The sequence below is a fragment of the Sphaerodactylus townsendi genome, linkage group LG06 (genome assembly GCF_021028975.2).
Source record: "Sphaerodactylus townsendi isolate TG3544 linkage group LG06, MPM_Stown_v2.3, whole genome shotgun sequence".
NCBI classification, from domain to species: domain Eukaryota; kingdom Metazoa; phylum Chordata; class Lepidosauria; order Squamata; family Sphaerodactylidae; genus Sphaerodactylus; species Sphaerodactylus townsendi.
Genome location: NC_059430.1, coordinates 9,834,250 through 9,856,297, shown reverse-complemented (window position 1 = coordinate 9,856,297; position 22,048 = coordinate 9,834,250). Strand labels below are relative to the sequence as shown.

At 45.5% G+C, this 22,048-nt stretch overlaps 1 protein-coding gene across 1 annotated transcript in view; it reads right to left on the bottom strand.

Annotated features, from left to right (window-relative positions):
* Window positions 1–22,048, bottom strand: part of PLXNA4 (plexin A4) — a 203,752-nt gene that overhangs the window by 102,076 nt on the left and 79,628 nt on the right. Inside the window, exons 11-14 of the mRNA XM_048500707.1 lie at window positions 18,023–18,262; window positions 15,381–15,527; window positions 12,258–12,492; window positions 2,896–3,038 (exon numbers count right to left, since the gene is read on the bottom strand). Of these exons, the coding sequence (XP_048356664.1) occupies window positions 2,896–3,038; window positions 12,258–12,492; window positions 15,381–15,527; window positions 18,023–18,262 (765 nt within the window). The remainder of the gene's footprint in view (window positions 1–2,895; window positions 3,039–12,257; window positions 12,493–15,380; window positions 15,528–18,022; window positions 18,263–22,048) is intronic.

Sequence of the window (22,048 nt, the reverse complement as noted above, 5' to 3'; positions counted from 1 at the left end):
CTGCTTCCATGTGATCTGTGATTTTCTTGGGGCACTTCCTCACGTGCAGAATAACGCACTTTCGATCCACTGTGCTCTTCTGCACAGTAAAATCCAGCTGCAAAGTGCACTGAAAGTGAATTGAAAGTGCACTATTCCCAGAGATGGGATCCAGCAGGTTCTCACCAGTTCCCGAGAGTGGGTTACTAATTATTTGTGTGTGCCGAGAGGGGGTTGCTAATTGGGTCCGCTTTTCCGTCTCCACGCCCTTGCCTCCCCGAGAGGCATCCTGCCTTTGAACGTGAAGGTTCCATATAGCAATTGCGACTAATAATGCAACTCCCTGAACTGGGTTAATCCCTTCCAGGTACTGCAATTCATTGATTCTCAGCCTTTCGTACCTTTTATCTCACCAGTCTCTATCAAAGAACCTGTGTGTTTCCCCATTGCTGTGTTCAGATTTGTGAGTTGGGGCATTTTCTATAATGTGATGATGATTTAGAAATGACCGGGTGCAAAAAAAATGTGGTGGGGTGGCTGCCCATGGGGGGGGGGGGGGATCCAACTCAGGTTTTGCCCAGGGCTCAGGTTTGCCTAGGTATGCCTCTGCCCCCTTTGCTGAGGGGGGGCTGGCGAGGGAACCTGTTGCTAAAATTTTTGGATCCCACCACTGACTATTCCGCTTGTGCGAAAGTGCCCTTGGTCTTGTGCTAGCTTCTCTATGCATGTCCCTGTCCCAGCTTGGTAGAAGATGGGTCCGCTACTCTACACCCACCTGTCTGTAACCAGCTATGGTTGCCAACTTCCTGGTGGCTCCTGGACATAGCCTGGAATCACAGCCCATCTCCCTTGGAAACAGTAGCTGCTTCCGGGGGTCAGCTCCATGACATCACATCCTTGATGAGGTCTGTCCTCTACCTGAGCCCCATCATCCACAAGCTCCACCCTCAAATCTCCAGGAATTTCCCTACCTGGAGTTTGTAACGCTTTAACACCAAACATGAGCAGACAGGTGAGGATTCTGCTCTTTGCCCCCACCTTGTGGGAATGACAGTTACCTTAATCAGGTTAAAAAAATCATTCATGGAGGCTATTAAAAACAGGGAGGTCCTCTTCATAAGAGGCCCTCAAGGACCCAGGTTAGAAAAGCAATTATTATTTTTGCCACACACACACTTAGAACATAAGAACATAAGAACAAGCCAGCTGGATCAGACCAGAGTCCATCTAGTCCAGCTCTCTGCTACTCGCAGTGGTCCACCAGGTGCCTTTGGGAGCTCACATGCAGGAGGTGAAAGCAATGGCCTTCTGCGGCTGTTGCTCCCGAGCACCTGGACTGTTAAGGCATTTTCAATCTCAGATCAAAGAGGATCAAGATTGGTAGCCATAGATTGACTTCTCCTCCATCAATCTGTCCAAGCCCCTTTTAAGCTATCCAGGTGAGTGGCCATCACCACCACCAAACACCAATCACACGTTGCGTGAAGAAGTGTTTCCTTTGATTAGTCCTAATTCTTCCCCCCAGCATTTTCAATGGATGCCCCCTGGTTCTAGTATTGTGGGAAAGAGAAAAATTTCTCTCTGTCAACATTTTCTACCCCATGCATAATTTTACAGACTTCAATCCTATCCCCCCTCAGACGTCTCCTCTCCAAACTAAAGAGTCCCAAACGCTGCAGCCTCTCCTCATAGGGAAGGTGCTCCAGTCCCTCAATCATCCTCGTTGCCCTTCTCTGCACTTTTTCTATCTCTTCAATATCCTTTTTGAGATGTGGCGACCAGAATTGAACACAATACTCCAAATGCGGTCACACCACTTCATTTTAGACTTATATCCCACCTCTCTCCTGGGTCACAGAGCTCAGGGTGGCTTTCAATATTCAAGAAATAATCAATCAATCAGTGAAATATTTATCGTTTAAACTGAGATGTAAGCCTCCTAGAACCTGGCCATATGAAAATGCTGGTGACACCTCAGGCAGACAGACATGTTACCCCTACCCAGAGGTATAGGGGGCAAAATGGCGCCCAGTTCAGCCCCCCCTTGCGGTGCCTCGCCTCCCGCCCCCCCCCAATTAGTTCCTCTCTCCTGCAGCCTGATGGGAACTACATTTCTGATGTAGACCTTGCTCCTGGGAAGCGTAGTTCCCATCAGGCTGCAGGAGGGAGGAACTAAAGGGAAGAGAGAGGAACTAAGGTAAGTGAGGGGCACAGGGGTGCGGCTAGGGGCATAGGGGCAGTGGTGGGATCCAAAAATTTTAGTAACAGGTTCCCTCGCCAGCCCCCCCTCAGCAAAGGGGGCAGAGGCGTACCTAGGCAAACCTGAGCCCTGGCCAAAACCTGAGTTGGATGCCCCCCCATGGGCAGTCCCCCCACCACAACCCCAAAAATTTTTTTTGCACCCGGTCATTTCTAAATCATCATCACATTATAGAACATGCCCCAACTCACAAATCTGAACGCAGCAATGGTGAAACACACAGGTTCCTTGATAGAGACTGGTGAGATAAAAGGTACGAAAGGCTGAGGATCAATGAATTGCAGTACCTGGAAGGGATTAACCCAGTTCCGGGAGTGACATTATCTGTCGCAATTGCTATACGGAACCTTCACGTTCAAAGGCAGTCTGCCTCTCGGGGAGGCGAGGGCGTGGAGATGGAAAAGCGGACCCCATTAGTAACCCCCTCTCGGGAACTGGTGAGAACCTGCTGGATCCCACCTCTGCATAGGGGGCGCCCCCCACGTGACCACCATGGCGCGTGCCTGGGTGGGGTGCCCCCGCCCCGTTGGCGCTATGCCATTGCCCCTCCCTGTTTGCTGGGGGATCTGGCCACTCTATATAAGAAGAGCGGGTCAGTAAAAAGCTTCTTGGGCGCGGTGTTCTTTAAGGGATGCTTTTTGGAGATCCCCTCTTACCTCCAGATCTCTCAGCACTGGATGATCTTCAATGCCAGGGAAAAGAACCCGCATAGTATAAGTCCGGTAATCGAGGAAGGGGATGCCGGCTCCATCTAAGTCACTCGTCAGCTCATGAATATCGGTCTGCAGTTCTGCAAAAGCTGTGATTTTGGGGGGAAATGAGAAAAAAAAGGCTTTGAATGTTTAAGGGAAAATGTTACCCCAGTGGAGGTTGGATCTATCTATCTATCTATCTATCTATCTATCTATCTATCTATCTATCTATCTATCTATCTATCTATCTATCTATCTATCTATCTATCTATCTATCATCTATCATCTATCTATCTATCTATCTATCTATCTATCTATCTATCTATCTATCTATCTATCTATCTATCATCTATCATCTATCATCTATCTATCTATCTATCTATCTATCTATCTATCTATCTATCTATCTATCTATCTATCTATCTATCTATCATCTATCATCTATCTATCTATCTATCTATCTATCTATCTATCTATCTATCTATCTATCTATCTATCTATCATCTATCATCTATCATCTATCTATCTATCTATCTATCTATCTATCTATCTATCTATCTATCTATCTATCTATCTATCTATCTATCTATCTATCTATCTATCTATCTATCTATCTATCATCTATCATCTATCATCTATCTATCTATCTATCTATCTATCTATCTATCTATCTATCTATCTATCTATCTATCTATCTATCTATCTATCATCTATCATCTATCATCTATCTATCTATCTATCTATCTATCTATCTATCATCTATCATCTATCTATCTATCATCTATCATCTATCATCTATCATCTATCATCTATCTATCTATCTATCTATCTATCTATCTATCTATCTATCTATCTATCTATCTATCTATCTATCTATCTATCTATCTATCTATTTTGTTTTTGAAACTTGGGTCTCCATTTAGCCATTACGGGTCGTTTCCCCACTTACCTGCTGCTGCATGCTACTCTCCCCAAGTAGCGCAGGGTCCCCCGGCACTCCCCACTACAGGGGCGGCGACAACGCAGCCGCCCCGCGCCAGCTGCTCTTTCAGCTTCTCAGTGCGGCTGGATGGCATTCCATGGCAACGCTCCTCAAAACGGCGCCTTTTGATGACCCCGCACAGAGCGTGGGGTCATGGGGAAGCCCGGGAGCGCGCCAGAAATGACACGCGCTGAGAGTAGCACGCAGCAAAGGGTGGTCATGGTAAGTGGGGAAACGACCTAAGTTTCTAGAGAAAGCTCAGGTGTGATTTGGTACTGGATCTATATACCCTCAGGAGTGCCCATTCCTCTATATTCTTCTGTGAAAGATTCATTCATTTAAGCAAAGTCCTCTAAATAGAGTTGCCAACTTCCAGGTGGTGGATGGAGTTCACGCGCTATTACAATCGATCTCCAGGCGACAGAGACTGGAGAAAACGGCAGATTTGGAAGGTGGACTCTATGGTAGTATACCCCATTGAAGTCCCTCCCTCCCCTCCCCTCCCCTCCCCTCCCCAGACCCCACCCTCCTTAGGCTCCACCCTTCAAATATCAAGGTATTTCCCAACATGGAACTGGGCAACCCAATTTCTAAAGGTGCCATCCAGTAAATGGGTGAAATCAGCAAGTACCCGTTCATGCACATTCTCTACGATGGCTCCTGCTTTGTAGAACGGCATGTCTGAGGGAGTCAGGAAGACACACACCCCACGCTTGTACCATTTCACACAGCATGCAAAATAGAAATATTCTGGAGGGCATTTTGCACAGGAATTAGAACAGTAACATAATAGAGGTTGCTTCTATATGGAATAATAATGTACTCTATTCAGTTGCTTTTTGTGCGTAATAGAAGTATAATAAGGATATATGTAATAATAAGAGTACATGCAATAATAAGAGTATATGTAATAATGAGTATATGTCATAATAAGGGTATACATAATAATACACCATTTTAACTTCTTTTTTTACTGCAACGTTCTCTAACATAGGCCGCGCTCCCCCACCGGCAGGAGCCGCCTCTTCCCCGACCCTCTCCCACTCACCTCGTCGCCTTCGTCGCCCTGCTGGCCTCCTAAGACCCGCCCACGCTGCCCTCCGACCTCCAGTATATCCCCCTGTTCTTCCATGAATTGTTTCATGGGTATTTGAGCAATACAGTCTCTTAGTGCTTTTTTAATCCACATTTTGTTTTTCATATAGCTGGGAGAAGTAGGAGATAAACTGTTGTTGTATCAGCTTTTCAGAGTGCATTAATATACCATTCCTTTTAATAGCCATTATAGTTATTTTTCAGTTTCTTTCCTTAGCTGCAATGATTTTTAAACTACATTCTTTTGTAAGAAAAGATTATCTTCCATTCTCCATCTTCAACTTCGTTTATTGATTAAAGTCCATGCAATTTCTATTGGATTATGATCAGCATATGTTTTCGGTTTGATTTCTACTTCTTGCAGGTTTGCTAATAAAGACTTCAAGCTCCAATACATATCAATTCTGGAGTAAGATTGATGTCTATCTAAATAAAAGGTGTAATCTCTCGTCCTACAGTTTGTCGTTCGCCATAAGTCTACCGTATTCAAGAGATTCATATATGTGAATACATGTTTAGGTATTTTACCTCCTATTGGTTTTTTAAATCTATCTTGATTTGGGTCTGGGACTGCATTCATATCTCCAATTATTATAATTTCTCCTTCTTGAAAGTCCAATATTGATTGCAACAGCCTTAAAAAAATTTAGCTCTGGCATTATTGGGCCCATCAACATTTACAAAAGTTAAAATCTTGTCATATGGGGGCTTAATTTTCAACATAACATATCTTGCTGCAGTATCTTTGCTTTCTTCTAAAACTGTTATATGATTGTTTTTAAATAGACGACCACTCCACATTTATTGAATCTATGTGAGCCAAATATACTCTACCTAATTTTTATTAGTTATTAAGTGTTGATGCTTTTGCTTAAGATGAGTTTCCTAAATGCAAATAATATCTCCTTGTTTTTGAAGTTGGTTGAACATTTTCGATCTCTTGGTTGTGGAATTTAATCCATTCACATTGACCCAAAAGATCTACATTTTCCTTTAGCTTTAAATGGCAACGCTGCCACTTGGTCCAATTTATTTTCTTCTTCATCTAAGATTCCTGGAGGTCTATTTACCTACGTACTTACCTTTGCTTTTCATCTTTGCACAGTTGATGAGTTATCTCTGGAGTAAAGTTCCTCTGGTATATTTCTTTGGTTCTTGTTTTCTGAAAGATTCCCCCAGTTGTTGCGTTGTTGGATTGTTGAATTTTTTTCCGGAGGGCAGCAATACTTCTAGAGCAAATGGGATTCTCCAAAAATATTTTTATCTGTTTCCCGACTAATATTTTTCATAGAAAATTTAATTCACTCCTTTTTGGGAGAAGCGTGCGTGGAAGATCTTGAAAGATTTGTATTTCTATGCTTTCTATTGTTAAAGGATTCTTTTTGTGTACTTCCAAAATCTTGGGATATCTCTTGGCACTTTATTTTTCTGCACATATTTGATGTTAATTCTGTATATCTGGTCTATTTCTATGGGAACCTCTTCCTTTAAAAAGACCTGTGATAATTTGCAAAACTCTACTTCAAGATTAGTTTTACCAACAGATTCTGGTATTTTCTTACATTTTCCCCACTTGTCTGGACTTCTAACACTTCTATTCTTTCTTTAGCACTCTGTGTTTGTTTAAATTGGTTTTCTAAAAGATGTTCAGTTTATTGTTGCAACTGGTTGAGTTTACAGATATCCTGGGTATTATTTTGAATTTGTTTTCTGATGTTGGTAAGCTCCGCTTTTGAATTAATTAATTCCTCCTTAGAGTCTCTTGTAACTTGTGAATATTGTGCACACATTTCCTTTTTAAAATCCTGAAGTTGCCTTGCTTGTTGTTCATTGGAATGCTTAATTCGCTCCAGGATTTCAGATAAGACATCTTTAGTATTAAAGTATCTTCCTCTTCCTCTATAATTGCTTTCCCTCCTGCTTTTCTGGATTTTGCCATTGCACTATAACGTTTCTCCTTGATCTTGGCAACAAATTTATAATATTTACGTAAACTCTATTCAGTATCATTAATCACTTTGATATACAGTAACAGTACTAGTTTTATCACTTTCGATTGTAAAAAAATCCAGCGAAGGTATTAATATACCAGATAATTCACTACAGAGGTTAATAAATATAATTACCGAATTTGTGCAAAAATATCTAATGAACAGTTTACATACTTTAACCATAAAATGGAATATATATCATAGACAGGAAATAAAAGATTATAACAATAGAATTATGTTTACTATGTATTAATGCAATACCAAGGAATGCAAATATTGTCAAAAATTGAACCAGAATTTTTAATTTTTTTATTACTGACTAGCAGGGCATCCGTGTTTTGCTACGCATACTTCATCATAGGCTCTCTATGAATTTCGGGGTGACATTCAGCATACTTCTTTACAGCCTGTTTGTAAACTTTGGGGTGACATGCAGCATATTTCCTCACAGCCTGTCTGTGGACTGATGGGTTTCACATATTTTGCAGCAGCTTCCTGTAGTTGTCTTTTTATAATGCAATGTGTTATTGCTCTCTTTCACCTGGTGGGCTCCAAAAGACTTCATGTGGAAGCAGCAGTTGTATTTTTGGGATGCAGAAAGGAAGTGTTCTGCAATTGGATGCTGATGAGTGAGAAGGCTGTGACGAGGTTCACGGTAGGGTTGAAGGGTAGGGAGTTGGACTGTACCACCACTGCAGCACATTCCTGGGGACTCATCCCACCACTTCAGAGCACGACACCAAGCACAGGGTGATCGGAGGCTGAGAGCAATAAACTTGTCTCCACAGTAATAAATCTGATGTCCATATGCAAAACCCAACAAATGTTTAGTAGTCCAAGGTGATAATGTGGTTTGTAATCTGTTTTGATAGTATTTGGCTGTAGCAGTGTTGTTAATGTGAGGGTGGGTGGAGGAGTACTTTTTTACAGTCTGTCTGTTAACTTCGGGGTGACGTTCAGCATGCTTTTTTGCAGCCGTTTGTTGAAGCTGGTGGTGTTTAACTGTCACCCTTAGAATGTCTCATGCAGCATGTCTGTGGACTGAGGGGCTGGTTTGCCCTTAGAATGTTCGCGCAGATGGCCAGAGATGAGCAGTTAAAACAATAAATGTGTAATAACTCGAGTAAAACTGAATATTTTGAAAAATTCTTTCTTAGTGAGCGTCTAAACCACTTAATGAACAGGTGTGCCAAATTTCAACATTGTAGGTTCGGTGGTTTTTGAGTTCTGTGCATGAGTCAGTCAGTGAGTGGTATTTCACATTTATAGATATAAATAAACGAGGGAAGAAGGAAGGGAAACACAAGGAAAGGATGCAGGAAAACACAATAGGAGGATTAAAATGGGATAGATAGGGTGATTAATTTATTAGTTTGTTAATTCTGTCAATAATATTAGTTACAATCTGTACAAACTCAATTAGAGCATTATAAAATGATTAGTAATAGGTCATATATAATTGCCCAAAATTGTCCAAATATGTTTTGAATGTGTTTCAATGGAGTAAACTCTACTCTGTATAGCCTTCTGTTATTGTTCTTTGTCTTTCCTCCAGAGGAAAAAGGGATTAAGATAAAGGAACAAGGAAATGAGAGTATATTAATGTGTTATGATAGAGTGCAATTTATAAGTAAAACAGGCAAGTTTATAATAGAAAACAACCAGAAAGTCCGAAAAACAACCCGGATAGAGAAAAGGGAAAAAACACCCTGATTTATTTCAATATCACTGTTCTGTTGATTTATACCTGTTCTTTAGAAGACGGAAGTCCACTGATTTCAGGGAGACATTTGCTTGAGTTTCACTTAGTAGGAAACTTCAAAGAGTCTTCCATAGACAATTTTTTATAAGTCCTTAAAAATTTAAGATCCGGCTGAGAGAGGCGAGACGGCGGAGAGATGAAAACCACACAGCTCGTGGAAACTGGCAAAAAGGCCGGTTTAATTTACACCTTCGTCGAGAGAGAGAATCTTCTTAATGTCTGTAAAACTCTGTCTCCGGGAGAAATGTCTTTTTACAAATAAAAAAAGAAATTATGCTCCAGAGGGGAGGTAGGCCGCTGCTGCTTAGATGCAGAAAGTAGTTTCGGTTTGAGCTTCGCTGTGGGTGAACTTACGGAGAAATAAATCCTGTTTACCACTTTCAACTTGGTATTATATCTTCAACGTATCGGAGAGATTAACAAGACTCTCAGTTATAGTTTCAGGAATCCAAGTTAAATATTGGGTAGAAAAAGGTAAAGAACAGGAAAGAAGAATAACAAGGGAAAAGCGGTGGGGGGGGGGGGGCAGCCTCGATAGCCGGGTAGCTGCTTTTCATCCCACTGTGATGGCAATGGAGAGGGGTATCAATCGAGTTATCCCCCGATAACTCGAGTTATCCCCCGATACACCTATCACATTTAGAGACCCTTTTGGGAGGCTAGGCATACAGTCACACCCCTAAGCTTGCTTAATAAGCTCTCTCAGTGGGAGCATTTCTCTGAGGTGCTCGAGGCGAGGAGCCATCTTCCCAAAGTCCTACTGCATTGTTTATTGGTGATTGTTGCTTTCTATATTTTGTAATCTGTCTTCAATCACAGTGAGAAAGGCAGGCAACAAATAGCATTCTTTTTCTTAATCATCATTCTAAGAACATCAGAAGAGCCCTGCTGGATCAGACCAGTGAAGGTCTATCTAGTCCACCATCCTAAGAACATCAGAAGACCCCTGCTGGATCAGACCAGTGGCCCACCCAGTCCAGCATCCTAAGAACGTAACAAGAGCCATGCTAGATCAGTCCAGTGGTCCATCTAGTCCATCATCCTAAGAACATCAGAAGAGCCTTGCTTGGATCAGACCAGTGGCCCATCCAGTCCAGCATCCTAAGAACATAACAAGAACCCTGCTTGGATCAGACCAGTGGCCCATCCAGTCCAGCATCCTAAGAACGTAACAAGAGCCATGCTAGATCAGTCCAGTGGTCCATCTAGTCCATCATCCTAAGAACATAAAAAGAGCCCTGCTGGATCAGACCAGTGGTCCATCTAGTCCATCATCCTAAGAACATAAAAAGAGCCCTGCTGGATCAGACCAGTGGTCCATCTAGTCCATCATCCTAAGAACATAAAAAGAGCCCTGCTGGATCAGACCAGTGGTCCATCCAGTCCAGCATCCTAAGAACGTAACAAGAGCCATGCTAGATCAGTCCAGTGGTCCATCTAGTCCCGTGGTGGCGAACCTTTGGCACTCCAGATGTTATGGACTACAATTCCCATCAGCCCCTGCCAGCATGGCCAATTGGCCATGCTGGCAGGGGCTGATGGGAATTGTAGTCCATAACATCTGGAGTGCCAAAGGTTCGCCACCACGGCTCTAGTCCATCATCCTAAGAACATCAGAAGAGCCTTGCTTGGATCAGACCAGTGGTCCATCTAGTCCAGCATCCTAAGAACATAACAAGAACCCTGCTTGGATCAGACCAGTGGTCCATCTAGTCCAGCATCCTAAGAACATCCTAAGAACTGCGGGCTCATTATACCATTATACCCCATGGAGATCTCCAGGTATTTCCCTGGCCACCCTAAGTGAGCTTGATGGCCGAATAAAGATTTTGACCCAGACCTCCTTGGCTGGACACTCCACAGTGGAATTCTAATGCAGAATGGTAGGCACAGTCACAAAATAGCCACTACAAAATGGCTGTTGTAGGAGGCAGAGGAAGCCACAAAATGGAGCTGCATTGTACCTTTAGCCATGCAGTGAAGTTCTTTGTTCTGTGGGGCTGCTGCTGTCAAAGTGATATTTTTTAAAACCTGAAGGGCCAATCAAATCTCCCATGGCTGATCAAAAGCCTTATTGGGTGAAACCCCTGCATGACCCCATACACTTAAGTTCGAGCTGTGTTCGACCTAAGTGCTCCGCACAACCACTGGGATCGACGTGGTTTTGTACCAGCTTCGCCCCGTGTAACCGTCAAATTTCCGACTCCAGTTGGGAACTACTACTTTTTCAGGGAACCACGCTTGAACTCAGCTCAAGTCCAGTAAAGTGCGGAATCTCTGGTGCCAGGAGTCCCCCATTCAGCCAATCACAGCTGAGTGTTTCGGGCATGCGTACGGCTGGCCAATAAAAAAACGCCACCTTTGTCCCTCCATTATTGTGGCAGTTTTTTTTATAACGTGTGTGGGGATAGACGGAGCATGGCCGTAGAACAGTAGCCAATCGGAATGGAGCGGCGAAGAGGCACAGGATGATTCCGCCCTCCGAGCTGGGATCAAGCTGGTTGCAGTGGGGAACAACAATGGCTTCGACCTAGGTCAGTACCCTTCTCAGGGAACTGGGTCGAACCTATTTTACTCGTGTGCGGAATCGCCCACTGAGAACATTTAGAAAACACCAGGAATTGTGGGTACCATCACGTTACCTGGTCCCTGTTGGGGGACCCCTGCTCTAAGCATGGTTTTCAGACACCCTGGCTACCAAAAGAGATGTTTCCACCCTCTCCCTTCAATGCAGCCATTCTTGTCTTGCAAACAGAGGGATTCTTGTTGGGATTTTGCAAGCGTCTGCCACAACTCAGTCGCAAAAGGGTTACCTGTTCGTAGGTAAACAAGTTGCTGGAGTTATGACTTGATCTATTGATTAGCGATTGGTCAGTTAGATAGCCGTTGCTTACACGTTAGTGAGCACTTACATCTGAGGTTATAAAGTTAACTTGGTTTCTTTGAGCAGGACGAAGATGTGTGGGAGAAGTGAAGCCATATGGCAGGACATCAGGACAGCCCATAGTTAGCGAGACGTAACCAAATGCATAGTAATGTAGGAAAGTAACAGGAAAGAAAGGATCTCTTTTATCTCCATGTAACCCTCCATTATAGTTAGAAGAAGAAGAAGAAGAAGAAGAAGAAGAAGAAGAAGAAGAAGAAGAAGAAGAAGAAGAAGAAGAAGAAGAGTAGTAGTAGTAGTAGTAGTAGTAGTAGTAGTAGTAGTAGTAGTAGTAGTAGTAGTAGTAGTTTGGATTTATATCCCCCCTTACTCTCCTGCAGGAGACTCAAAGGGGCTTACAATCTCCTTGCCCTTCCCCCCTCACAACAAACACCCTGTGAGGTAGGTGAACTTATATGTAAGTAAGTTAGTGAACTTATATATATAAAGCAACTGAGAATCTGTATCTTCTACTCTAAGTATACAATTGGGGTGTCTTGATAGAATCAGCTCCCCGCATTTATACGTCCCACAATTCTTCCAGGCTGTTTGGATGCCTCTGCTCCGCCATACCTTCCTTGCACTCCAAGGCCACCCGAGACTCCAGGTTGTCCATCTGCATCTGGAGCCGCTTGAGCGTGAGGTCGCTCTCTCGGGACTTGCGCTTGTAGGCGATCAGCACGGCCACGATGAAGATGATCAGCAGCCCTCCGGCCACGGCGATGCTCACAATGGCGGTCAGACTAAGCGGGCTGTCGGGGGAGATGTACACCATCCCAGGGGAAAACTCCATCCCTCCGACGCGAGCCTGCGGGAGAAGGGAAGAGCGGAGAGACCCCGCTGAGCTCTAGGCACGCGAGGAGGCCTTGACCTAACGTTCGAAGGAGATGGGCATGCATAGGGGTGTGGGTGTTATGGGCTGAGTCATTTCCAAACTTACAGTGACCTCGTGAATGAATGAGGCTGTCAACCTCCAGGCAAGACTGGGAGCTTCTGGGATCACGACTGATCTCCAGGCAGAGGTGTATTGGGGGGGAATGGTGTCCTGGGCCAGCCTGCTGCCATGACGTCAGTGAGCCACCACCACCTCAACCTCCCTGCAGGCCACCTCCTGCCCTCCCCAGGGAGGCGCTGGGCAGGGCACCGCAGTGGGCTGCCCAGGAGACAGCCTGCTGCTGTGGTGCCCATCCAAGCCACCCCCATCCCCGAGCCCCACCCCCGAGGGCCTGGGAGAGAAGGGGGCGTCTCGGATGGGCACAGCGGCAGCAGGCCAGCTCAGTCTTTAGACGCCTCTAGCGCTGAGCCAGCTCTTCCCAGCCAGGTCGGTGTGAGGGAGGAGGGGGTGGGGGCAATTTTGCGCCCCCACCATTGCACCCGGGGTCATTTGACACCCCTTGTCCCCATGGACAGTACGCCACTGTCTCCAGGTGAGAGAGATCACTCCCCAAGAGAAAATGGCTGCCTTGGAGGAGCAACCCCTCCCATATCTTCCTGCCTTGGCATTGAGATCACAGGAAGGGTCCTTCCTGACTCTCTCATCAATCAAAGAGGCTAGTTATGTTGGTAAACATGAGAGGACCTTCTCAGTGGTAGCCCCCACAATTATGGAACAATGACTCCAGGGTCCCGCCACTTTCAATTTTCAAGCGGCAGGTGAAGAAGATTTGATTTAGGATTGCATTTGATTGAAGCCATTGCTACACTGTTGCTGGTTTTTCTGTATTTATAGGGTAAGATGCCTTGAGTTCTGTAAGGAAGAAAGGTGGCCAATAAACATTTTAAACAAACAGATAATTAAGTTTTCCTAGCATTATTGTCTTTTCTAATGAGCCTCGTCTTCTCATGATGCCCAAAGTATGCTAGCCTCAGTTTAGTTATTTGCACTTCAAGGAAGAATTCAGACTGGAGCTGTTCTAGAACTCCATTTATTTGTCTCTTTGGTGATGCACAACATCTCTCTCTCTATGTACACACACACACACACACAATTTCATTTCACGTTTAAAATCAATCTGAGCACCATGGACCAGAATGATTGGAAATCCTAAAACATCAGGCCTAATATTTCCAGATATTGGGAGCCCTTCTGTACTTCCTCTGCGTTTTTCTTTTTTGTGATTGTAAGTTTTTTAAGTTAATAGTAAAATCTTATTTCAAACAACACCAAAAGTGGAATCTACATGATGCAGAGGTGCATCTAGAAGTCACTGGAAGATTCTAGACTCCCAGCTATATTCAGGGAAGCTCCCCAGTTACAATACTGATGTGGATTTTCTAGGCTGTGTGGCCATAGTCTGATAGCTTTTGCTTCTTAACGATTCACTTGCATCTATGGCTGGCATCTTCAGATAGGCCTCTGAAGGTGCCAGCCATGGACGCAGGCATGACACAAACTGAACATGAGTCAGCAGTGTGATGCAGCGGCCAAGAAAGCCAATGCGATTTGGGCTGTATCAATAGGAGTATAGTGTCAAGATCAAGGGATGTAATTGTACCTCTCTATTCTGCATTGGTTAGACCTCACCTGGAATATTGTGTACCAACTCTGGGCATTACAATTCAAGAAGGATATTGAATAGCTGGAATGGCTCCAGAGGAGGGCGGCCAAAATGGTCAAAGGTCTGGAATCCATGCCCTACGAGGAGAGACTTAGGGAGCTGGGGATGTTTAGTTTGGTGAAGAGAAGGTTAAGAGGTGACATGATAGCCCTGTTTAGATATTTGAAGGGATGCCATGTTGGTGAGGGAGCAAGCTTGTTTTCTGCTGCTCCAGAGACTAGGACCAGGAGTGATGGGTTCAAGGTGAAGGAAAAGAGATTCCACCTAAACATCAGGAAAATTTATTGAAGCCATTGCTACACTGTTGCTGGTTTTTCTGTATTTATAGGGTAAGCTGCCTTGAGTTCTGTAAGGAAGAAAGGTGGCTAATAAACATTTTAAACAAACAGATAATTAAGTTTTCCTAGCATTATTGTCTTTTCTAATGAGCCTTGTCTTCTCATGTTGCCCAAAGTATGCTAGCCTCAGTTTAGTTATTTGCACTTCAAGGAAGAATTCAGACTGGAGCTGTTCTAGAACTCCATTTATTTGTCTCTTTGGTGATGGACAGTATATATCTCTCTATGTACACACACAATTTCATTTCACGTTTAAAATCAATCTAAGCACCATGGACAAGAATGATTGGAAATCCTAATGCCTAATATTTCCATCATGCCTAATATTTCCAGATATTGGGAGCCCTTCTGTACTTCCTCTGCATTTTTCTTTTTTGTGATTGTAAGTTTTTAAAGTGTTAATAGTAAAATCCTATTTCAAACAACACCAACACCAACTTATTTCAAACAACACCAGTAAGAAAAACTTTCTGACTGTCAGGGCTGTTTGAAAGTGGAATGCACTACCTCAGAGTGTGGTGGAGTCTCGTTCTTTGGAAGTTTTTAAAGAGAGGTTGGATGGCCATCTGTCAGGAGTGCTTTGATTATGTGTTCCTGCATTACAGGGGATTGGACTTGATGGCCCTGGGGGGTCTCTTCCAATTCTATGATTCTATGAAAGTATAGGAGCACAAACTATCAGACCGTAAGAGTTGATTCTGGACAAAAAAAGCCATCAAGAATATATTCCCCCATGACCTGTCAGCCCCTCAAACCCAATCGCCTTTGTGCCACCACACTTCACAAGCCCTCTCACTTACTGTCACTTTGTGCCGTCCTATAAGATTCGGGGACTCGCACAGCAGCTGCGCATCTGACACCGTGACGGCACACGGCTTCTCGCCCACCAGCACCGTGTAATTCAGCTTGGCGTTCCCTCCCGTGACCGGCGGGATCAAGTTCTTCCCCTGGTACAAGCGAAAGAAACCCGAGGACATGTTAGGACGAAGACAGGAATCCGCAGTCCCAAAGCATCGCTTCGCCTTTGGAAGGGCTGCGCTTGACTTCTGTGATATTCCATCCACCTATCTAGACAATTTGCATCTTTCCTTCCCCCCCTCCCTCCAGACCTTATGGTGATGTATGTGATTCTCCCGTTTTTGTGGTCTTTTCACGACAGCCCTGCACGACAGGTGAACTTGAAAGACTGGCCCGAGGTCATCTTGCAAATTTCGTGGCAGATGAAGATTCAACCGCAGCAGTGGCGTGGGAGGTTAAGAGCTCGTGTATCTAATCTGGAGGAACCGGGTTTGATTCCCCGCTCTGCCGCCTGAGCTGTGGAGGCTGATCTGGGGAATTCAGATTAGCCTGTGCACTCCCACACACGCCAGCTGGGTGACCTTGGGCTAGTCACAGCTTCTCGGGGCTCTCTCAGCCCCACCCACCTCACAGGGTGTTTGTTGGGAGGGGGGGAGGGCAAGGAGATTGTCAGCCCCTTTGAGTCTCCTGCAAGAGAGAAAGGGGGGATATAAATCCAAACTCTTCTTCTTCTTCTTCTTAAGAGCTCATGTATCTAATCTGGAGGAACCGGGTTTGATTCCCAGCTCTGCCGCCTGAGCTGTGGAGGCTTATCTGGGGAATTCAGATTAGCCTGTACACTCCCACACACGCCAGCTGGGTGACCTTGGGCTAGTCACAGTTCTTCTGGAACTCTCTCAGCCCCACCCACTTCACAGGGTGTCTGTTGTGAGGGGGGAAGGGCAAGGAGATTGTCAGCCCCTTTGAGTCTCCTGCAGGAGAGAAAGGGGGGATACAAATCCAAACTCTTCTTCTTCTTCTTCTACTGCTGCTGGAGAGGCAGTGCAGTGTAGTGGTTAGGAGTGGGGGACTCTAATCTGGAGAACAAGGTTTGATTCCCCATTCCTCCACATGCGTAGCGGTCTCTGATCTGGTGGTCTGGATTTGTTTCTCCACTCCTACATGTGAAGCCTGTTGGGTGACCTTGAGATGGACAACTTGAAGTCACTGATCTCAAGCTGGCATCATTTTCATCCTCCGCACAGGGCTAGCTTGCCGCTGGCCCAGCCATTGTGTTGCAATTCCTAATTTCCAGGTGTTGGTATTTCCTGAAGCCGAAAGCCGTAATAGCCGAAGCTTGACTTCTTTCCCACCCTGCCATTGCATGAAGGAGACACGCCCACCCAGAGCCTACCACAAAGTGTTGGTCGTGTGGCTGGGCTTTCTTAAGCACTTGAATTATCGGGATTCCTCCCAATTCCAATTCCAAAGCCTTTATTGGCATTATAAATTACAGAGTTAGTAGAAAGGGGCATTTATCTACTAACTGAGACATTAAACATTAAAATACATTAAAACAACGTTGAACATTCACAACATTCACGCACACATAAAATAATTTAGCCGTTACTACTATGTAGGCAATGATTGCGCCTGACCAAATAGTTCCTCAAAAAACTTGCAACATTCTCACATACGAGATCACGGGAACCGTTGAGTAGAAAATTCATAACAGATACTAGCCTGACATCATTTGAGCTCTCTATCAGCTGGGCGGATGCGCGCTGCGGCATAATGACTCGTACATTGGACGATTCCAATAGTACATGTTGAACGGTCGGCAACGGCCATATTACATTGGTAACATAACCTGTTCTCATATGGCGGTACTACGCCTGCCAAGAGTCGCATAGCGTTAGGCAGAGGCCGTTGAAACGAGCCAAGTAATTAATAGCGGCTTCTGCGTTGTTTGGGATTGCACAGAATGTACAGATAGTTGGCACAATGGTCTGATCGGACAATTCCCAAGGCCTGTGGAGAGCAGCTTCAAGGATTCCTTCAAGGATTAACATAGTCACGGTTGGCCTTTAATTGCATATTATGACATTCACGGTTGTGGCTCTGAAATTTCATCCCACTGTTGAACTGACCGTTCCAAAAGGAGGGCCAGTTGGAGGGCACTGATTTGGGGAGCTCTCTCAGCCCCACCTACTTCGCAAGGTGTCTGTTGTGAGGAGAGGGAGGGAAAGGAGCTTGTAAACTACCTTAAGTCTCCTTACAGGGGAGAAAGGCGGGGTATAAATCCAAGACTCTTCTTCTCCTCCACCACCTACCTGATCGTTGGAGCTGGAGAAGCTACAGGTTGAATGTGGGATGCCAAGAAGATGCCCTACCGTTGAACCCTTCTCATGAAGTTGCCCCATACCAAATCAGGCTATTGCCCCCATCAAACAATGCCTCTTGAGATTGGCAGAAGCTCCTAAGGGCCTCGAGGGGAAGTCTTCCGCACCACCTGCTATCTGGCACTTTTCACTGGAAATGCCGGGGATAGAACCCGCGATCTTCCGCATGCCAAGCGGATGTTCTACCACTGAGCCACGCGGCCCCTCCCAAAAGTTGGCAGGGACAAGGTTTATGTGAGACCGCACACCCCTTCTCCCTTTACCTTTATGATGACCGGTGTCCCTGGCTTCAGTTCCAAGACCCCGGGAGGGATGAAAGCCTCGAAGACTGGATTCGGGTAATACGTGAAGTTGGTTTTGTTGAGGACCAGCAAGGACTGGACATTGTCCAAGATGAAGCCGAACTCGTCAGGTCTCTCCGTGAGGTCGGACTGATTATTCGGGTCGACCGCCAGGGCTGGCGCTTGGCAGATCATTTCCGTTTCGTTCTGCACTTCACACACCTGGAAAAAAAGACAGTCCACAGGGGTTGGAGACATGGGGAGTGATCCATGTAATGGATCTCTGGGATCACTTCCTCAAAACGGAACATCAGATACATGGCAAAAGGACGCCGAGGTGGGTTCTTTCCATAAGGCTGGGGATCTGTTTTTGGACGCAAGTCCCGTAGCACCTTGGTGAACAAGAGTTTGGGGGCATGAGCATTTGAGGGTTCAAGCTTTCTTCATCAGATCTAAGTGATCCAGGGACATCTGTATTCAACAAAGGGATCTTTGACACTCAAAGACTCATACTCCCCAACTGGTCTCAAAGGAGCTACTTGATGCTAATCTAGCTGGTTTACTGCAACATAGGTACTCTCTGAAGTTAGTCTCTTCTGATTCGAAATATACAAATGGACCATTTTTAGCCATACGCTCTTGAATGCTAAGCCAGCAGAACCATTTTCCAGATGGTGGACCTTGCAGGATAGCTTCCTAATTGTTTTAGATTCTGCAGACAGCTTTTTGTCTTTCCATAAGCATATCTGAAGCAGACAATAATCCAACTGTCAAGACACTAGTAGGAGATTGTCAGAGTCCCAGAAGGCAAATTCCCATTAAAAACAACAATTGCAGCCAAGACTGTTCTGCTGATGGAAATCTCTGACATTCCGATTTGAGTCCGGTAGCACCTTAGATAACCAGAAAATTGTTGAGAGTGTAAGAGTCAGGTACAAAGACAGGTTGGATTCTCAAAATCTTATCCCCTGAGTCTTGTAAGTCTCTCAGGTATGACTGGACTCAAATTGAGTTGTCCTCCTGCAGGCCAACACAATGACCCTCTGAAACTATCCACTTGTAGTCTTTTCCCAAGCTGCAATTCCGTTTTCGCGTGAATCGACCTTCTACTGAGAGAAATCATTAATCTATCCAAGGCCTTTGGGGCACTTACCATTTGTGGCGTGGCCGGGTGCTTCGCTTGGTTCCCGTTTAGAAAAGGACCTCCCACTGCAACGCACAGATTCCCGTTTAGAAAAGGTCCTCCCGCTACAACGCACAGGTTCCCGTTTGTGCGAGCGTCCGCCACAAGCTGTCCAGGGTTCCCTGCGAAAGGCCCTTGCGAAAAGTTATCCGCGCTTGCTAGACGCGCTGGGTTCCGGGCATTTGAGAAAAGGTCCTCCCGCTACATGGTGCCCCCTAGGCGCCTTTGGGTGACATTCCAGGCCGCATTTCGAAAATGAGATTCCACTCCCTTCTAGCGCACAGGTTGCCGTTTAGAAAACTGGACCTCCACTTCTTAAGCATACAGGTTGCCATTTAGAAAAGGTCCTCCTTCTGAGCCCTTTAGGTTCCGTTTAGAAAGGACCTCCTTCTAGCGCTGCCCACGGAGCTTCCCTATGTTCCCTGCTTAGAAAGGTCCTCCTGGGCTACAACGCACAGGTTGCCATTTAGAAAAGGTCCTCCCGCTACAACGCACAGGTTCCCGTTTAGAAAAAGCGTCTATCCCTTCTAGCACCAGTGTGGTTCCCCATGAAAACGCGACTCTCTCCCGCCATAACGCGACAGGTTAGCCATTTAGAAAAGGTCCTCCGCTACAGCAGCTATTGGCAGGTTCCTCGTTTAGAAAAGGTCACTCCAGCTACAACGCACAGGTTCCACGACCAGAAAAAGGTCCTCCCGCTACTTGTACAGGTTCCCGTGCTTAGAAGCAAGATCCTCCAGCTACAAGCGCGACCAGGTTGCCATTTAGAAAAGGTCCTCCCGCTACAACGCACAGGTTCCCGTTTAGAAAAGGACCTCCCGCTACAACGCACAGGTTGCCATTTAGAAAAGGTCCTCCCGCTACAACGCACAGGTTCCCGTTTAGAAAAGGACCTCCCGCTACAACGCACAGGTTGCCATTTAGAAAAGGTCCTCCCGCTACAACGCACAGGTTGCCATTTAGAAAAGGACCTCCCGCTACAACGCACAGGTTGCCTTGCATTTAAGAAAGGACCTCCAGCGCTACAACGCGCTGGAGTTCCTCGTTTAAGAAAGGACCTCCCGCCATGGCGCTGGGAGTTGCCATTTAGAAAAGGGACCTCCCTTCTAGCGCTACAGGTTCGGTGGTAGAAAAGGTCCTCCCGCTACAACGCACAGGTTCCCGTTTAGAAAAGGTCCTCCCGCTACAACGCACAGGTTCCCGTTTAGAAAAGGTCCTCCCGCTACAACGCACAGGTTCCCGTTTAGAAAAGGACCTCCCGCTACAACGCACAGGTTCCCGTTTAGAAAAGGACCTCCCGCTACAACGCACAGGTTCCCGTTTAGAAAAGGACCTCCTGCGACAATGCATCCCCCAGCCACGCTGATCCAATTGCCATTTTGCCCTGACATTGCTTCTCCCTCCTTGTGTGACCAGACCATGTGGCTGGATTTCTTTCCCCTCCTCCACATGAAGCCTGCTGGGTGACCTTGGGCTAGAAACAGTTTCTCCAAAATCTCTCCGCTCACAAGGGGTCTGTTGTGGGGTGAGGAAGAGGAGGAGTACGCAAGTTGCTTTGAAACTCCTTACAAGAGAGAAAGGCAGGGTATAAATCCAAATTCTTCTTCTTATTATTATTATCATATGTATTGTTTGTTAATTTAACATACAGTAATAGGCAAGCACAACTATCTTATACCCGTCTGCCATATTTATTTATCTACTTAATTTATACTCCTCCTTTCTCCCCAGTGGGGACCTACAGCAGCTTATACTGTTCTCCTCTCCTCCATGTTATGCTCACAACAACCCTGCAAAGTAGGTTATCTTGAGAGGGTGTGACTGGCCCATGGTCACTCAGTGAGCCTCCCCGGTAGATTCAAACCTGGGTCCTCCACATCCTAGTCCCATGATGGCGAACCTTTGACACTCCAGATGTTATGGACTACAATTCCCATCAGCCCCTGCCAGCATGGTCAATTGGCCATACTGGCGGAGTGCTGATAAGGTAAATTAAGTCAATAGCATCTGGAGTGTATAAGGACCATACCATAATACCTAGTCCAATACCGTAAGAACTGGCTCTCTGTCATGCTATTTTGATTTCTGAATTACAAACATATAAATATAGAGAGAAGATAGAGAGAAATATATATTTTCACAAAAATTAACTTATAAATAATATAGAGCAATGGAAGCTAGAAAAATTAGCAGCATGAGAAACCACATTGGGACAGAACATTTTATGTGTGGAACGATTTAACTTATGTTTCCCCAAGGAGCTTAGTCCACTAAACGTGGCTTTTTCTTCCTCATTCTCTCAACAACCCTGAAAGGTAGGCTCGAACAAGAAAGAGTGAGAGATCCAAGGTTACACAGGGAGCTCAACGGTTAAGTGGGGACTTGACTTGAACCCGGGTCTTCCACACTCTAGCTCAGAGGACTCTTAAAATTTCTCAGCCTGCGGGCACCTGTGGGATTCTGACATAGCATGGTGGGCGTGGCCACAAAATGGCTGACCCCAGAAACAGAGGCAGCCACAAAATAGCAGCTGTGGCTCACCTTCAGTCACACAGAGAAGATCCTTTAAAAATCTGCCCAGTCCATGAAATCTCCAATGGCCAATCAGAGGTCTTACTGAGCCTAAGTCCCATCCAGCCCTGCCCATTTTTCTAAAAACTGTTGGGCAGTCCCAGGAAAGGTATCAGCAGATATCGAGGCACCCATACACGCCTACGTTTTGCCTTGATGCAGCCCCTTTCATTTCCTGTATTGTCTACTCTGACTGGCAGCCGCTCTCCAAGGTCTTAGGCAGAAGCCTTTTACACTACCTCCGGCCTGATCTT